General features: G+C 49.2%; 1 protein-coding gene across 2 annotated transcripts in view; it reads left to right on the forward strand.

Annotated features, from left to right (window-relative positions):
- Positions 1-17,191, forward strand: part of Pdcd11 (programmed cell death 11) — a 43,759-nt gene that overhangs the window by 16,709 nt on the left and 9,859 nt on the right. For both annotated transcript variants that reach the window (XM_023715626.1, XM_023715627.1), the window contains exons 13-24: positions 451-702; positions 1,787-1,927; positions 2,403-2,597; positions 3,549-3,719; positions 4,580-4,799; positions 6,076-6,225; positions 6,579-6,694; positions 12,231-12,772; positions 13,862-13,924; positions 14,597-14,705; positions 16,152-16,241; positions 16,460-16,562. In XM_023715626.1, coding sequence (XP_023571394.1) covers positions 451-702; positions 1,787-1,927; positions 2,403-2,597; positions 3,549-3,719; positions 4,580-4,799; positions 6,076-6,225; positions 6,579-6,694; positions 12,231-12,772; positions 13,862-13,924; positions 14,597-14,705; positions 16,152-16,241; positions 16,460-16,562 — 2,152 coding nt within the window. The remainder of the gene's footprint in view (positions 1-450; positions 703-1,786; positions 1,928-2,402; positions 2,598-3,548; positions 3,720-4,579; positions 4,800-6,075; positions 6,226-6,578; positions 6,695-12,230; positions 12,773-13,861; positions 13,925-14,596; positions 14,706-16,151; positions 16,242-16,459; positions 16,563-17,191) is intronic.

A 17,191-nucleotide genomic window follows, 5' to 3' on the forward strand; every position in this document is an offset into this window, starting at 1 on the left:
CCCCATGCACTTGTGTGCATCCTGGGACTCCAAGCTTACCGGAGCTTGACCTTGCATACTTGCAACACGTGTGATATAGTTGCTCTTAGGCTTGTAGGTAATGATGACATCAAATGTAACCAGTCAGTAGCCATCAAATATTCTGCTTCTGTTGTTCCCACTGGCAAACCCCATATTAGTTCTGAACTATCAGACATCAAGGCCTGGCACGTTGAGGAGTGATTCCCTGTCAGACCTTGTCCTTATTAAATAAGCATGCATCCAAATCCTGAGTGAGGGGACTGGAGAGATAGCTCAGTAGAATGAGCACTTGCCTGGCAAGTACAGATTCCTGAGTTCAATTCCCAGTACCACAAAAAAAAAAAAGGAAAAAAAATCCTGAGTGACATTTGGTGGTTTTGTTTGCTGTAATAACAGGTAGTTTGTTGATGCCAGTTGTCCTCCTCCCAGGTTTTATTTTGTGACCCTGAAGCTAAGAAGCTGATAATGACCCTGAAGAAAACTCTGGTCACTTCCAGACTGCCCATCATTATCTGCTATGAAGATGCCAAGCCTGGTCTGCAGACACATGGCACCATCCTCAGGGTCAAGGACTACGGCTGCATCGTGAAGTTTTACAACGATGTCCAGGGCCTGGTGCCCAGACACGAGCTCAGTGCCCAGTACATTCCTGACCCAGAGAACGTCTTCTACGCTGGCCAGGTAATCCTTTCACTGGACAAGCCTCTCCCCATTGGCAACCCAACAAAGACTTGAGAGAGTAGCAGCTGGGAGCTGCCTTGTTTAAGAGAAGGAGGAATCTAGCAGGGATGTGCCTGCCGTCCCATAATGCAGTGGGCCTCAAGCAGAGAAACGTGATGGAGATGGCTGAGAGAGCAGAAAAGCCCTTGCTGGCAAGCTAGTGGATGTAGGTGCACAGCCTGAATGGAAGCATCATTAGCTCCAGTGAACCTTGTGCCTCGCATCAGAAATCGCCGAGACCACTGTGTGGTGATGAGACTTTCATGCCTAAAACAAGTGAATCTGTTCATCTAGGACAAATCCTTAGAAGTTCTTTTAGTATGCATTTGTAGTATATACTGATTATATTCGTCACGGGGAGCTGCTGCATGTACATAACACCTCTTAATTCTTTTTACACCCACTTCTCTCCTTCCCCTAATTTATTTATTTATTTATTTATTTTTTGTATATCAGGAATTGAACTCAGAATGCTACACTTAGCAGGCAGGCACCAAGCCACTAAGCTGTATCCCTGGCCTCAACTCATTTTTTGTTTTTGATTGTTTTTTTCTTTTGGCAGAACCGGGGATTGAACTCAGGCCCTTGCGCTTGCCAGAGAAGCACTTATTCTACTGAGCCATCTCCCTGGCCCCCCATAATTTTTTGTTGTTTTTTGGTTTTTGTTTTTTCAGACTGGGTCTTGCTGTGCAGATCAGGCTGGCCTTGAGCTCACTTTGTAGCCCAGCCTGGTCTCAAACTTGAAATAATGCTCCTGCCTCAGCTTCCTGAGTGCTGGGATTACAGGTGTGTGCCACCACACCCAGCTCTAAACTAATTTTTCAAAACTTGAGCTCCTGCGAAAATAATTACTCATATCTTCCTTTTCTTCAGAAGACTGGCTGGGGGTTCAGTGGAGGGTCTCCACTTCTGTCCACTGGCTCCCATGCTGACATAGGATCTCGGAACCTTCCTCTGGGCCCCATGATGCTGGGGCGCTGCACATTTCCAGGTGTGTGCAGCTACTGCTGTCGGCGGTGACCACGCTGCTGTGGTTTCTTGCCAGGTGGTGAAGGTTGCTGTACTGAACTGTGAGCCTGCCAAAGAAAGGATGCTCTTATCCTTCAAGCTGCTGAGTGATCGAGAGCCAAAGAACGAGGTTGCAGGACATGCTCAGAAGAGTGAAAAAGGCGTCAGTGTTGGGCAGGTACCTAGACTCCTCCATGAAGGCACCCTGCCTTACAGTTACAGAGCAGTGTGCCACAGACATGCACAGTGGAGTCCTGGAGTCTGAAGGGGGAAGAGTAGAGGTAGCTTCGTCAGATTCGGGGCTGGCTGGGGTCCTGAGATAGGACCTCACATACATTCTCTCCATGTGCCAAATCCCGAAAGGAGAGTTCTGTGCTGGTGTGGTATGGTCCGGTCCGGTCGGGTGCGGTCCAGTCCAGTCAGTGTGGTGGTCAGCACAGTGCTGCTGCCTCTCTGGTGCTTGGCCAGAGCACCAGCAAAGAGGCTCGGGGACCCAGTGAGTCCTGGTGAGGGCTGTCGGGCAGGGCAAGCTGCCGCTCCGCTTGTGGCTTCTCAAGGATCCCACTGTGGGGTTTGGTGCCTCAGTTCCCCTGTTGCAGACTAGATCGCTGCTGGTACAAGAACAGGTGTTTGTGTTTGTGTGTCCTGAGCAGTTGGTGGACGTGAAGGTTTTAGAGAAGACCAAAGATGGGCTGCAGGTGGCCGTCCTGCCGCACAACATCCCTGCCTTCCTCCCCACGCCTCACCTGTCCGACCACGTCGCCAATGGCCCACTCTTGTACCGCTGGCTCCAGGCAGGTGACACACTTCACCGCGTGCTGTGTCTGAGCCAGAGCGAGAGACAGGTTGTATCCTTGATAGCATCTGTGGGGCTGGGACACAGGCGGCTGTGGGCCTTCGGTGCGGCGAGGGCTTCTGTGCCAAATCGCTTTTGGTTGGAAACAGTGTGGGAAGAAAATGAGCCATCTGACCTCAGAAATGCCCCCATGAGAGCCCGCAGGACTGAGCCCGAGTGGAGAGGAGGGGGAGGCCCGAAGGAATGCAGCAGCAGGGGTGGCAGTCGGGCGGAGAGCCAGGGAGGCCTCGGGAGCTCAGGGTCTGGGACCAGGGAGCAGCCGGGTGGCACCAGTGTGGATGGCGGGTGTGCCCAGCTGGTGGCATTCGTGTGGAAAGAGACAGTTAATAAGGTGGCTGCTGTCCTTCCTCCCACCTTTTATTCAGAAGACTTGTGCAGATTCTGCACTGTGTCCTGCCCACTCGGGTGTGGGACTCAGACCCGAGAGCAGGGTGTTCTAATCCTGTTCAGGTCAAGCTGGCATGGCTGGGAGAGGGGAAGTGAAGCAAGTGCAGGCTGCTCCTCCTGCCCCTGGGGAAGGCGCATGTTCTTCCTCGGCCCCCTTGGTATTTGTGTGGGTGCTCTGAAGGAGAACACTACTGTGTAATCATAAAATGAGATCTCCATACAGTGGCAGAGGGAAACCAGGGCTGTGGCACACATGGGGTGGCAGAGGGTTGTGCAGTGGGTGACTCCGCTGCCCTTGGGCCAGCCATCCCCTGCAGCTACTTCCAGTGACAGTTGCTAGTGTCAGGAGGTGCCCTGCCCCCCAGTCATGCTGAAACCGGTGGCCCAAGCTGCCCAGAGGTGCTATTCAGCAACCAGCTTGGTCTGTCCTACAGAGTCTGGCTTCTCCTGAGCCCTGGATGGTGGTGATGGTGGCTGCACGAAGACTCAGGGTGGAAAGTGGAGAGATGGACATTGTCTGTCCTTTCCGGAACATTCCTTGATAAAGTGCCATTAGCTCCTCAGCAGGAAGCCAGCTTTGGTTTCCACAGTAGAAGGTGGCCAGGATCCCAAGAACTTCTCTGAAGTCCAGCCTGGAATGCTGCTCGTGGGCTTTGTGAAGAGCATCACGGACTACGGCGTGTTCGTCCAGTTCCCCTCGGCTCTGAGTGGACTGGCCCCCAAGGCGGTGAGCGCACCCCGTGCACAAGGCCTCAGGCTCCTGGGAGCTGGGGGGCGGGAAGGGGCTTCCGATCCCTATCAGGGCTAGCTGGTGTAGCTGGGAGAGGGGAAGTGAACCCAAGTGCAGGCTGCTCCTCCTGCCCCTGGGGGAAGGTGCGTGTTCTTCCCGTGGCAGCTTGGACTGTGGCAGCAGTCAGTGTTTTGTGGGAAGACAGCTGAGCTGTGTTGTAGGCATGTCTGTGCTGGGAAGTGGCTTTTTCTTGAGCAGCCCAGCTTAGGTTTTACAATCTTTGAGGGTTTTCAAAGCACCAGAATGTCCTTGAAATTATCCTCTGCCATGTCTTTGAGTTGTAAACATTTTAGATGTGAAGGGACCCTAGCAGTCCCATAGTTGGAGGCCTCTTGCAAAGTAAGTGGAGACCTTGATGGAGACCTTGACTGGAGTCAGTGGAAGCCAACACTGAGTCCATACCACAGAGCTAATCCTGCCACAGAGCGTTCCAAGTGCTGCTTCCCTTCATGGGTCTGGCGCCCTGTGTCTTGCCAGGGAAAGTCTTCTTGCATTTCCTGCCTGGACAACTTTAAGTGGGAGTGAGGGGGAGGACCCCAGAGGGTGCACAGAAGGGCAGAGGGCTGTCCCTGGATGCAGAGGGGGATGGCTTGCTGTGCCTTGTCCAGGTGTCCCTAGGTGTCTGGATTGCCCAGTAGGACCCTGCCTGGGTTCCTCTGGAAGAACAGAGCTTTGCTGTGCATGGGTGAGCTTTCTGGGTCGCTTTGGTCTCTGCCACTGTCGTCATTTCTGGGGACACAAAGTGGCTTATCTTAATGCACTGCCTTCCCTTTCCCCATGTTTTTCATCTTCTTCAGATCATGAGTGACAAGTTTGTGACAAACCCAAGTGACCACTTTGTTGTGGGGCAGACGGTGGTGGCGAAGGTGACCAGGGTGGATGAAGAGAAGCAGCGGATGCTGCTGTCACTGCGGCTTTCAGATTGTAGGCTGGGGGCCGCCAGCAGCAGCAGCCTGCTCCTCCTGAGTCAGTGCCTGGAGGAGCTGCAGGGTGTGCGCAGCCTCCTGAGCAGCCAAGGTAGGAGCTGGGTGAGGCGGGGCGCCTGTGTTGTAACCATACTACTGTCAGGGTGAGCTGTTGGGCTTCCAGTAATGATTTTTGTGTGGCAGCATTTTGTGTGTGCCTCCATGAGGCAGGTGGGGGGGGTCTTGCTTTGTTGCCCAAGCTCGCCCTGAATTCCTGGCTCAGGTGACCCCTCTGCTGCAGCCTTCCCAGGAGCTGCGGCTGCAGGTGCACACCATCACACCTGGTTTGCGAAGTTTTTTTGTATATAGTACTGGGAGTTGAACCTTTTTGCATTGAGCTATCGCCTACCCTTTTCATTTTTTAATTTTGAGATGTTCTCTTACGTTTCCCAGGCTGAGGTCAAACTTGCAACTCTCCTTCCTTGCCTCCCAAAGTGTAGGGCTCACCGCTGTGTGCCCCTGCATCTGGCATCACAAACTTATTTTTTGGTTTGTGATCTACATAAACAGATCATTACGTAGAAGCCAGGTAATTGTTTATGAAATGAAAACCCAGTCAGCACCCAGAGAAGAAGGTCATTACCACAGCTCAGAAGGCCCCTTAGAAGCAGAGGTGCGTTAGTTTGCCTTGTAGCCTCGGGCTGTGTCTTAGCTTTGCTCGCTCTTCTCTTTTCATTCCTCCTTTCAGCAGGTAAGTAGCAGGAGATAAAATAATGAGTGTGTGAAGGGCTGTTGCCCTGTTGCTGTGGGACTTGGGACCTTCTGTGTGGTTGTTGGAACTTTGATGGTGTTTGTGAAAACGAGGCCTGAGTGTAGAAAAAAAATGTAGAGACAAAAGCAAAACTTGTGTTCCTGATACTTGTTTTCTCTGTTTCATTTTCTTTCGATGCATTTTGAGACAGGGTCACTCTGAGTTCAGGCTGGCCTTGAACTCACTGTACAACCCAGGCTGGCCTGGTGCTTGCAGTGACCCTCCTGCCTCAGCCTATCAAATGCTAGGATTACAAATGTGTGCCACCTGGGCACGTCCCTGGTGTTTACATGCTACTTTCATAAATTACTGCTAGGTAGCGTTAGCAAGGGCGCAGGTCTCCCTGCCTCTGAAGGCGCTGAGGCAGGAGGATCTTAAGAGTGTGCCCACCTGAGCTGCCCCGGGAGGCCCTGTCTCAAAAGAGCGTTCAAGGTGTAGGGCACTCGCACCCAGAGCATAAGCTCACTTGTCAGTGGTCAGTCATCCGTGCTTATTGTGGCAACGGCATGTTTTCAGAAGAAACGGTCAGTGAGTGCCGTCACCAACCCTGTGCTCACTTCCCTTGGGTCTGCCGCAGACTCTGTGCTGGTCCAGATGCTGGCCAAGATAACCCCAGGGACGGTCCTGGACCTGGTGGTGCAGGAGGTGTTGGAAGATGGCTCTGTGGCATTCAGCGGGGGTCCAGAGCCCACCCTGGTCCTGAGAGCCAGCAGATACCATCGTGCAGGTGGGTGCTTGCGTCCTGCTGGGAGTCCTGCTTTGCTGGGGAGGCACTGCCCGCCGCTCCCTCTGCTGGGTATGTCATGTTCGGTGCACAGGTCCTACCGAGCTTTCGCACACCTGTCTCCTGTGACTGAACCAAGACGATGGACAGCACACTAGTGAAGGTTTAGGGAGGAATGCTTTTTTGCAGTTTATATGTTGGCCCGTATAAAAGAGGCCCTGCCTGCAGCCTGGTTTCCCCCGCCATGGCGAGGCAGTTCTTTGTGCTTGGGGGTCTGTGGGATCCAGGGAGCACCGTGCTGGCCTGCTTCCCCCTGCTGCACGAGCGTGACCCACGTGTCTGGTGCTGCACCGCAGGGCAGGATGTCGAATCTGGACAGAGGAAGAAGGCCATCGTCCTTCATGTCGACATGTTGAAATTGGAGGTACACGTTTCCCTTCGCAAGGAGTTGGTGACTAGGAAAGCTCGGAAGGTAAGCTTGCTGGTCCTTCAGTGTCCCGCACTTTCACGTCTGTCCTTGCACACTACCACGACTTGGCTCCCTTCCAGCAGCCCTTGACAGGGAGGTTGCCTGGAATGTGTGTGACTGTCCTTCCTACACACCTTGGCCTGGTTCAGGGGTGCAGCAGATAGTCGCCCTGCAAGGGCCAGGCAGGGTGCGTGGCTGTGTGGGTTCAGGTGTGGCAGCTGAGACAGACACCCTGGAGAGCAGAGCGCCCCTGTGGAGGGAGCAGAGGCTATCCCACCTGCTTGTGTCTCGGTAGGGGTCGCTAGGGCTTTGAGGTTGGTTTTTTATTTGAAATATATGATGTAGAAAATGGAAATTAATTTGATTTTTAAAATCCTGTGAATCTAGCAAAACAGGTCTGTGGTTAGTTCTGATCTGTAAGCTGTACGCCCACACCATCTTTTGCCATACATTTTGGGGTGACCTGAGTGAGCTTTGGGGGAAGTCCCGGAATTAGTGTTTTTCACCTTGTGTGGTGGTCCTTACATGAAATCCTAACATTTGAGAACAGAGGCAGGAGAATCCCCCACCGTGAGTTCAAGGCTAACCTGGGCTACATGAGTTAAGGCTAACCTGAACTACAATAGTAAGAGCCTGTATGAAAATGGAGGGCCAGCCAAATAGTGTAGCAGATGAAAGCGCCTGCAAGCAGGCGTCGGGGTCAGGGGTTCAATCCCCAGGCCTGCCATGCCAGCCCTGCTCCCGGGGCATGCTGAGATAGCAATTGAGACTAGGCGTGGTGGCATGTGCCTATAATCCCAGCTCTTGGGAGGCTGTAAACAGGCAGGTGGATCACTACGAGTCCAACGTAGTAGTGAGACCCTGAACACCCTGCAGACCCTTCCCTAGAATATAAAAAGAAAATGGAAAAAAAAAAACCCTAGATTTTTCTCTGGTGATAAATATGTAGGTGGAGTTAGTCTTTCTCATCTGAGACAGAGTCTCAGTCATTGCCCTGGTAGGCTCAGACTAATGATCCTCTTGCCTCAACCTCACAAAGTGTTGTAGTTGTAGGTTTGAGCTACTGTACCTGCACCTGACAGTTTTATATTTTTGAGATTTTTTTTTTTTTTTTTTTTTTTTTTTGTGGAGCCGGGGATTGAACTCAGACCCTTGCGCTTGCCAGGCAAGCGCTTATTCAACTGAGCTATCTCCCCGACCCCAGTCTTTCTCATTTGTTTTGCGACAGGCCTTCTTAGGTTAACTCGGCTGGCTGGGCACGTGTGATCCGCCTGCCTCAGCTTGCCGAGCGCTGGGATTATAGGCACAGGGCGCCACGTGCAGCTTTTGTTAGTTTTTATTATCACTACTTAACCAGAAATGTGTCAGATTTTGGCATTTTCCGTAGTTTGAAATATTTGTATCAGTTTTACTGATTTATATCACTAATCCAAAAAAATTCCAAAATCTGAGAGGCTCCAAAGCCAGGAACTTTGAGTGTCAATATGGGTTTCAATAAAATTTGGGTTTTAGAGCATTGTGGATTTGAGTTTTTAGATTAAGAGCATTCAACATCTTGTATTTGCCCATCTAAATACAACCTGTACTTTTCCTTTAAGGTTACTGGTGCGTGTAGATACACATTGACATACTCGGGAATGGTGCCTGTACGTGGTGGTTCTCTTTCCCACCCACCCCCTCCCCCTCCCTTCTGCCCCTCTTGCCCTTACAACCTGTGTTTGTACTCACTGGAATGTCATGGGGTGTGCTGCAAGGAATTATCTAGATAAGATAGAACTGTGAACATTGAGTTGCTTGCAGTAGTTTCGGGCGATGGGGCAGGGTCTCACCGTGTAGCCCAGGCTGACCTCAGACTCTTGGTGATCCTCCTGACTTGGCCTCCCAAGGGCTGGGATTATAGGCATGTGGTACCACAGACTTGCTTACAGTTTTAAAGTTGCAGGAGCGACACTAAGCCTTCCCTCCGTTCTATACAAGGGCCCTTGAACATCCTGTCATTTCAGTGGCGCTCAGGCATATCTGCTTCTTGGATTTCAAGGGAAGCGGGCTGGGTGCTGACAGTGACCTCGGTAGTGACTGCTGCAGTTAAAGGAGCAGAGCTTCACTTTGACTCCCAGGTTCAGTCTGTGGTCAGGTGGCAGAGAGGCCCTGGAGTAGAGGATGGTCAGCCCCTGGCAGCCAGGACCAGAGAGAGAAGGGAGGGGCTGGGGCCGAGAACACCCTTTTCCCCATCCTGCCTCCAGTGACCACGCCCGCCTCCAGATAGAATTTGTGGGGGCAATCACCTGAGGAATGGTTGAAAAAGATGTGGTATTTTTACACAATGGAGTATTACCCAGCTATAAAGAATGATAAACTTGAAGTCTTTATATTGAAGTGGATGCCACTTGAAGATATACTCATAAGTGAAATAAACCAGACACACGTGTAAATATCATATAGTTTCCCTATATATTCATAAGAACTCAAATGAAGAAATACAAATGGAAAGGTATAATACAAGTAAAAGGAAAGCAGGAACTCAAGGACTAAGAGAAGGAAAGGAGAAGAGCTAGGAAACATGACAGTGACAAGCCATACAGTTATATGTACAAGATGGGCAAGGCAATGAACCTGAGAGTCTCCAGAAGATTTTTGAATCTAGCAGTTAATTGGAAAGATTCTCACCCTGACTAACTATATATACTGATACCTATGAACTAAGATACTGCACTGCAGATGGTAATCTGTAATAGTACGTTCTTGCTTGGAGTATCGGTCATTCTGGTCTTCTGAATACGGGCTGCTTGTCATGACATGCCAGTTGCTGCTGTGCTGTCTCTCGGGTAGATGATTGTTCAAAAAGAAGGGGGTGGTGAGTGAAGGCAAGAGACAGGAAAAGGAATATTGTGGGACTGTCCTGCTTCAAGGTTGTATATGGTGAGATTTTTGGACTTATGCGCAAACATGAGAAGTATAGAATTCTTTATCCTATTTTTAAAATATAAGCTAATTTTTAAATGTTTTTTTTTATCATATTATGTAGGGACTTAAAGTTCAACATACCAGTACTTGATGAAAAATACCTGTTACCTGTTCCTTATTATGCCTAAGATGTTTGAAATGCAGTGAGATAGTGAGGTTAAGCTTGATAGCCTAAATCTTTTGATAATAACAATAAGCTTGTCTTCTGGATGGTTAACAACCTAAGTTTGCAGACCAAAATTAGAGAAAAAGGAGGGCCACAAGGAAAGCCAACATTTTGGCCCTAGCCTTCCAAGGTCAATTAAAACTCAGGACATATGAGAACTTGTACTGTAACGTCATGTAACTCAGTAGTGTCCCAAATTTTCTGATCAGGGAGATAATGGGGCCAAAGAGGAAAGTGATCGATGATGTAGAGTGTGCCTAAGGAGAGTCACATGGAGAGAAGACACTCTCTCAGGCTTTCACAGAGAGCACATTGGCCAAGCAATGGTCGTGACTCATCCACATGGCTGACACTGACAGAGGATCTACAATCTTAGGTACAGGATCTCAGGATAAATCCTGAGCGGATTTCACTGACCTTATCAGACCCAAAAGCTACAACTCTTGTTGCATAGGTCCTGCTTTACCTTGGTCTTTTTTTTTTTTTTTTTTTTTTTTTTTTTTTTTTTTTTTTTTTTTTTTTTTTTTTTTTTTTTTTTTTTTTTTTTTTTTTTTTGGTGGAACCGGGGCTTTGAACTCAGGCCCTTGTGCTTGCCAGGGAAGCGCTTATTCCACTGAGCTATCTCCCCGGCCCCATACCTTGGTCTTAACCATCCAGCAGAAAAGTATAAAAACGAAGTATAAGAAGTAAAGCCATGCTGTTATGTTGAGCTGTAGGGGAGTCAGGTCAACAATTTCTGACATTGCCAGTGAAGCGGAAGACCCAATACTCTCATGGACTACGGGACTCTTTAAATATTTTGCTGAGTTAACACACCTATAATATTCAAATAACGGAACTTAACCCAAAAAAGGGGTTATGAATGTCCGTTTGTATCTGTGTATTCAAAGTGGTTAGGATAGCTATATAGTTACATTCTCTTAATGAATAGAGGGATTTGCTCTAATGGTGTTTGTAAATAGGATATCATGTCCGCATCTTGTACAGCAATTAGCCACTAGGAAGAATGTATGCAATGTGTTAATTATTAGAACTGTCCTACCAATTTGGTTTGAAAAAAATAAATAAATAAAAGAAAAAAAAGCACATGCAGATAAAATTTAGCAAAACTAATCTTTTACCTTGATTTCATAGTTTATGAGTTTCCTTGTTTGGAAAAGAAACCATTTGTTTAAACATTTTGCTGTAGGATGACCACACATTCTGTCCATTCCTCAAATCCCCCAAACGATTGGAGCTACACTTAACACTTGAACAATTTTTTAAAAAGAAGAAAGAGACAGAGAGAAACAGACAGAGAAAGAGAGAGAGAGTCACCACTTTGATAATAATTGAGAAAAAGTTTCAAAGGCCATAAAGACAGTTATACCCTCTAATCCAGTAGCCCAATGCTAGGAAATGAATCTAGCAGAAGAAACACTATATACAAAGATGATTTTTTTAATGTTTGTAAAAGCAAATGATGAGGACAGCGACGTATAATACAAAAATCATGCTTGAATATCTTGTCATCTTGGTCTTCTAAATGTGTACCATTTCTAATGTCATATTAATGGTTTCTCTACTCTCCTTAAAATAAATTTTAAAAAAGGAAGAAAAGAGAGACAAATAAAAATTTAAGGTTTCTTGAAAGCAAAAGGCAATATGCAATTATATGTCCAATCCAATCTTACATAACTGTATCTATTAATCTGAGCAACAGATTTGACAGTAAAAATAGATAATATATCAACCATTGTTTTTCATTTTTTGTTGTTGTGGGGTTTTTTTGCCCGCTCAACCCACTCTTAGGGTGGGACTGGCATGACATGTGGTGCCAGGGGTCAAACCGCGGTCCACTGCGGCTTCCTAAGTTTGCCCAAGCAGGCTCTTTAACCACTGTGCTATCTCACCAAATCTTCAGCCATTGTTAATCAGCTATTCTTGTGCTGAAAATCTAACATATCTGTTGTTGGGTGTTACCTTGTTTCTGTCTTTGTTTCTGATTTTTGTTCTTCCTTTTGTTCATACTTTTCAAAATAAAATTAAATTAAAAAGAATTTGTGGGGGCAGTTGTAGCAAGGGGTGAATACTCTGCAAGGAAAGCTGCAGGGCTGAGTCAGGACCCACAGTGTCTTAAAATTAGAGAGCCAGTGCAGGTCCCCTAGCCATACTTACAATCTCCTTGATAACTTGAGATTCAGATGTAGTCATTCTAGGAGAGGGTCTAGGCATCTGAGTCCATGACAGTACTCAGTTGAAATGATTTTTCAGGGTGCCTTAGCGAGTGAGAGAGGAAAACTGGGTCGGGAGGGAGGCTGGCTTGGTCCCTGTACCCCAAGGGCTTGCCTGTGGCCGTATGTGGTGGGGCTGGTGTCACATGGTGTGCTGTGGAAGGACCTTGGGAATGCTTGGTTTTCTCTCTTCCAGCTGAAGAAGGGCAGTGAGCACCAGGCCACGGTGCAGCATGTGGAAGAGTCCTTTGCAGTGGCCTCCTTGGTGGCTACAGGCCATCTGGTGGCCTTCTCTGTGGCCTCTCACCTCAACGACACCTTCCGCTTTGACTCAGAGAAGCTACAGGTGGGACAGGAGGTCTGCCTGGTCCTCAAGACCACAGAGCCTGGAGTGACTGGTCTGCTTCTGGCCGTCGAGGGGCCACCTGCCAAGAGAGTCCTGAGACAGACTCGAAAGGACTCAGAGACGGTTGACGAGGAAGAGGATGGTGACCCAGCTCTGGCCGCGGAGCCAAAAAAGAAGCACACGCTGGCCATCGGTGACACAGTCACTGGGACAGTGAAGTCTGTGAAGCCCACCCATGTGGTCGTGACCTTGGAGGGTGGTGTGACTGGCTGCATCCATGCCTCCCGCATCCTGGATGATGTACCAGAGGGCATCACTCCTACTGCCACGCTGAAGGTTGGGAAGAGAGTGACCGCGCGAGTGATTGGCGGGCGAGATGTGAAGACGTCTAAGTACGGGCTCTGGGCCGGGCTGCGGGCTGCGGGCTGCGGGCTGCGAGAGAGGCATTGTCAGCACTGGGGGAAGTTTCACAAGTCAGGTCCTCTTTGCATTAGCAGAAGGCACTTTCCAGACTGTCAGCATGATTTTTTAAAAAACCGTGTTGGGGCCATGGGTTTAACTGAGTGGCGCAGTGCCTCCCTAGCCAGCATGAGGTCCTGACTTCGATTCCCCGTACCCCAAAATAATAACAAATCAGTGTGTAATGGTTAAGAACATAGGTTGAAGTCCACATTGATTATGCCCATGTGCATGTACTTTTTAATTCTCTTCGACTTGGTTTCTTTCTTCGTTTCCCCTTGAGGCAGGCCCTCACTGGGTAGCCCAGTCTGACCTTGAGCTCACAGTGATCCTGCCTCGGCCGCCCAATGCTGGGATCACCGGCATGCGTGCCATGCCCAGCTCAGTTTCATTTTCTGAGCTTACCCATTGCGAGTACTGGCCGTTGACCGCCTTGCAGTTCATGGGAAGACTGAAAGGGCACTTAGGAGACTGCCGGGCTTACAGCTGCTGCTCAGAGCTGTCGTCTTTCACCCTCCTCAGCACCCTTGGTGACACTCACTCAGTGCACATGGACCATGCCATGCATTATGGAAATCCTTAGTGTCACCAAAAAAACAAACGCAACAAGTTCACAGTCTGACCAGTAGTTTGCGTATTAATTTTGGGCACTAATGGTGGAATCTTCTGTAAGTCTTTTTTTTTTTTTTTCCTCTTAGACTTCTTTGTTTCTATAATGAAAGAGTGTGGTATGGAAGGATTTTTTTTTCTTTCTTTCTTTTTTTTTTTTTTTTTTTTTTTTTTTTTGTGAGACAGGGTCTCACTATACAGTTTAGGCTGTCTTTGAACTTGCTTAGTCCAGACTGGCCTCTAATTCAGAATGATGCTCCTGCCTCAGCCTCCTGAGTGCTGAGATTACAGGCTATGGTACAACACCTGGCTCTTTTCAGGCTTTTTCAGATTAGGTGATCCTAAGGGATTAGACAGGACAGTTTCCTCTTACCAAGGATAAGAAAAGTCATTTGACTGACTTGTTTCTCCAGGTTCCTCCCAATAAGTCACCCCGGATTTATTCGGACCATCCCGGAGTTGAGCATTCGGCCAAGGTAAGGGAGACCCCAGTAGCATGATCCCATGGGAAGAGCAGCAGGCTTTGGAATCAAGAACCCCAAGGCCTCTTAACTGTGCTGGTGCGAGGCTTTGTCTCTTTGTCCGAGTTAGCGCATTTCCTTAGTACTAAGGCCCTGCTTTGTGGACTGAGTCCCACCCCTACCCTACCCTCACCCCTACGAGCGTGGGCCTCGGACTGCAACGCCAGCCCAGCGTCTACTCAGCAGGTGCCCCGGGAAGGATGGGTGCTTGGGGCTGCACTCTTCAGCTTGCTTTGTGCTCTGCAGTGCTAGGATTGAACTCAGGGTCTCACTCTGCCTAGCTGCGCCCGCAGTCCTGGCTGCGTCATTAGCAGTTCGAGGGGAAACAATCCATGGAAGGAGCTTTGCAGCCCGAAACAAGCGCTCACGTACTGCAAAGCAGCTTTACTTCTGAGCCCTTATGAAGGAGATCGTAGGCTCCCGCTTCCCAGCGGGCTCACCTCCTGGTGAAGGGCCTGGAAGAGTCCGGCCCTCTGGTCAGTATTGTGAAATCCCCTTTTTCGGAGAGAAGTCAGAAATGAGGACCAAGGGGGAGTCCTGTATGGTCAAGGTTACGGGGGAGAGGGTTTCTAAGCAGAAACCGTGTTCAGAGGTGGCTCTTCCCTTCCATTGCCTTTCTGTGAATAGTGAGCTGCAGAAGGATGGCCACACAGCCCTGAGCACTTACTCAGCCAGCCTTGTGGAGACGATGCAGCAGTACCAGGCTGGTCAGACTGTGACTTGCTTCTTAAAGAAGGTAACTGGCATCTGCGATGCAGGCCCACCCTTCTGCGGGGGGTGGGGGACGGCTATGCAGTGGACTCTGTGTGTTGCCATGCTGAGCTTATTGGAGGTGACATGTGGCCTCTGCTGGAAAACTTCTAGTCTACTAGGGGAGCTAAATTATGACCATCAGAATAGCAGGTGGCTTGCAAGTCAGCATGTTAGTAGATTAATTGTACATAAGAGGAAAGTCATGGAGCGAGTTCTAAGGTAAGCGTGGGGCTGATCTTGGCTGCCAGCTGCAGGGCAGAGCAGTATGTTCTGAGCCCGGCTACAGCGGGGTTCCCAGAGGGGAAGAGAGCTGCGTAGCTTGCATGGATGGAGGGTGGCACGGAGGAGCCTGGGCTGTGCGGGCCTTGAGGCCGGTGCGCTTTCCTTTGGCCAGATTGCTCTCCCACGTGCATCTCTCTGAACGTGTCTGGCACTTGGTGCCTTTAGTTACCTGTTGCTCCTTGGCCTGGATGCCCTAGAGTAGCCTGCCCAACCTCTCCCACCTAGTAGTCACTGAAAATCTCTCTGCATTCATGCTGGACTCTCCCTGTCCCTGTCGCCTGACCTCTCTGGGACTTGGCACGGTCTCCCGTCCCGACTGAGCCGTCCTGCATCTTTCAGCAGCGTGCCTTGCTTCATGTGTGTCGCTGCATCTGACGATTTGCATGCTTATTCAATGTGATGCTTAGACTGATCCCTGAGGGGCCTGGCTTTTGTGCATAGTGGCTCCTAGAAGTTTTTATTGTACTGACTTGAAGACCAGAGTCTGGGTGTAGGGCAGGACGCTGTGTAGTGAAGAATCAAAGTCTAAAGTGAGTAAGCAAAGCCACTTAGGAGGGTGAGGTAGGAGAATTGTAAGCTTGTGGCCAGCCTGGTCAACTCAGCAAGACCCTATCTCAAATTACAATTTCATTTTATTTTATTGATACTGTAGGTCAAACTCAGGAGCACAAGGTCCTTAAGTGCTTGCTAGACGGCACTTAAGCACTGATCTATCTCCCCAGACCTCAGATTACCACTTTCAAAGAAGAGCTGAGGCTGCAGCTTAGTGGTAGCATGCTTGTAGCTTGTCTGAAAGCCTGGGTTCATCCCTAGTACCACCAAAAAAAGACTTAGAATTAAAATGTTGGCCCTGGAGGTGTAGGCAGACCAGAGCTTGGTGGATCTGCCCAGTGGGGACACCTTTGAGTTCCTTGCTTGCCTCTGGAAACCAGTACACTGAGGTGACTCTGGGGGGCACCCCGCTCCTGTGAGAAAGATTGGGCGGGGCCAAGAGGGTGTCGACTGCTGTGTGTGTGCTGCTTCCTGTCCCTTGTGTGCAGTTAGGCCCCTTGCAGTCTTGTGGTGTTAGGAGAGTTAATTTTAAAAGAGGAAAAATAAAACCATGCTTGTATCTCCCCTTTCCCATGGCTCCCATTTTTTCCCCTAGTACAACGTGGTCAAAAAATGGCTCGAAGTGGACATCGCGCCAGACATCCGGGGGAGAATTCCCTTGTTGCTCATGTCTCTCAGCTTCAAGGTTAGTGTAGGTGAGGACACTGGAGAGGAGACACTGGCCAAGTTTGACTATGTGTGCACCCAGTGGGCACAAGGAACTCCGCACTCATGAAGGGTTTGGGACATAATTGCTTTGGAGTCTTAAATGTCATGGTGTGGGATGGATGTAGGTCTTTCTTAAAGCATCACGGGCTGACATTTAAAAAAATCTTATTTATTTGTTTTGGTCCATCCTTGTAGGTTCTGAAACATCCAGATAAGAAGTTCCACATGGGCCAGGCCTTGAGGGCCACTGTGGTTGGCCCAGATTGCTCCAAGGGCTTCTTGTGTCTCTCACTGATAGGTATGGGGTGAAGCAGTACCTGGCAGGAAGTAGTGGGGGCAGGTCATCAGTTACTGCCCGGCTGAACGACGCCCGCACTGTTGGGTCATATCCTGGAAAAAGTCTGCGCTGGGACTTTGGTCTCTGGCCTTTCTTACCTTGTCATTGAGTCATCATTGCTGACAGTTGGTTTTCCCAAGTCCCTCAGAAAGTGTTGTCTGCCGCATACCCTAGGGACCTCAGGTGCATGGTGTGGTTAGTGGGTCTCAGAATCGCTTTGATCCAGCCCAAGTAGAGCCATCTCCACCTCCCTCGGTCTGTCCTGGATTTTGGCTGCTTGCTTTTTATTTATTGGAACAAGCAGGTCGCTCCTCTACCACTGAACCATATGCTCATTCATGGGGCGGGTGTCTTTTAGTGGGGGTTGACCCTAAGGCCTTTGCACTGAGATACACTCCCAGCCTTTTTTTTTTTTTTTTTTTTTTTTTTTTTTTTTTGTGGGACCAGTAATTGAACTCAGGACCTTGTGCTTGCCAGGCAAGCACTTATTCTACTGAGCCATACCCCTAGCCATTTGTTATTATTAATTTTGAGACAGGGACTTGTTAAGTCACCAAATTGCCGAAGCCGGGCTGGCCTTTAATTGTCCT

Source organism: Octodon degus, unplaced genomic scaffold (assembly GCF_000260255.1).
Source record: "Octodon degus isolate 3935 unplaced genomic scaffold, OctDeg1.0 scaffold00042, whole genome shotgun sequence".
NCBI classification, from domain to species: domain Eukaryota; kingdom Metazoa; phylum Chordata; class Mammalia; order Rodentia; family Octodontidae; genus Octodon; species Octodon degus.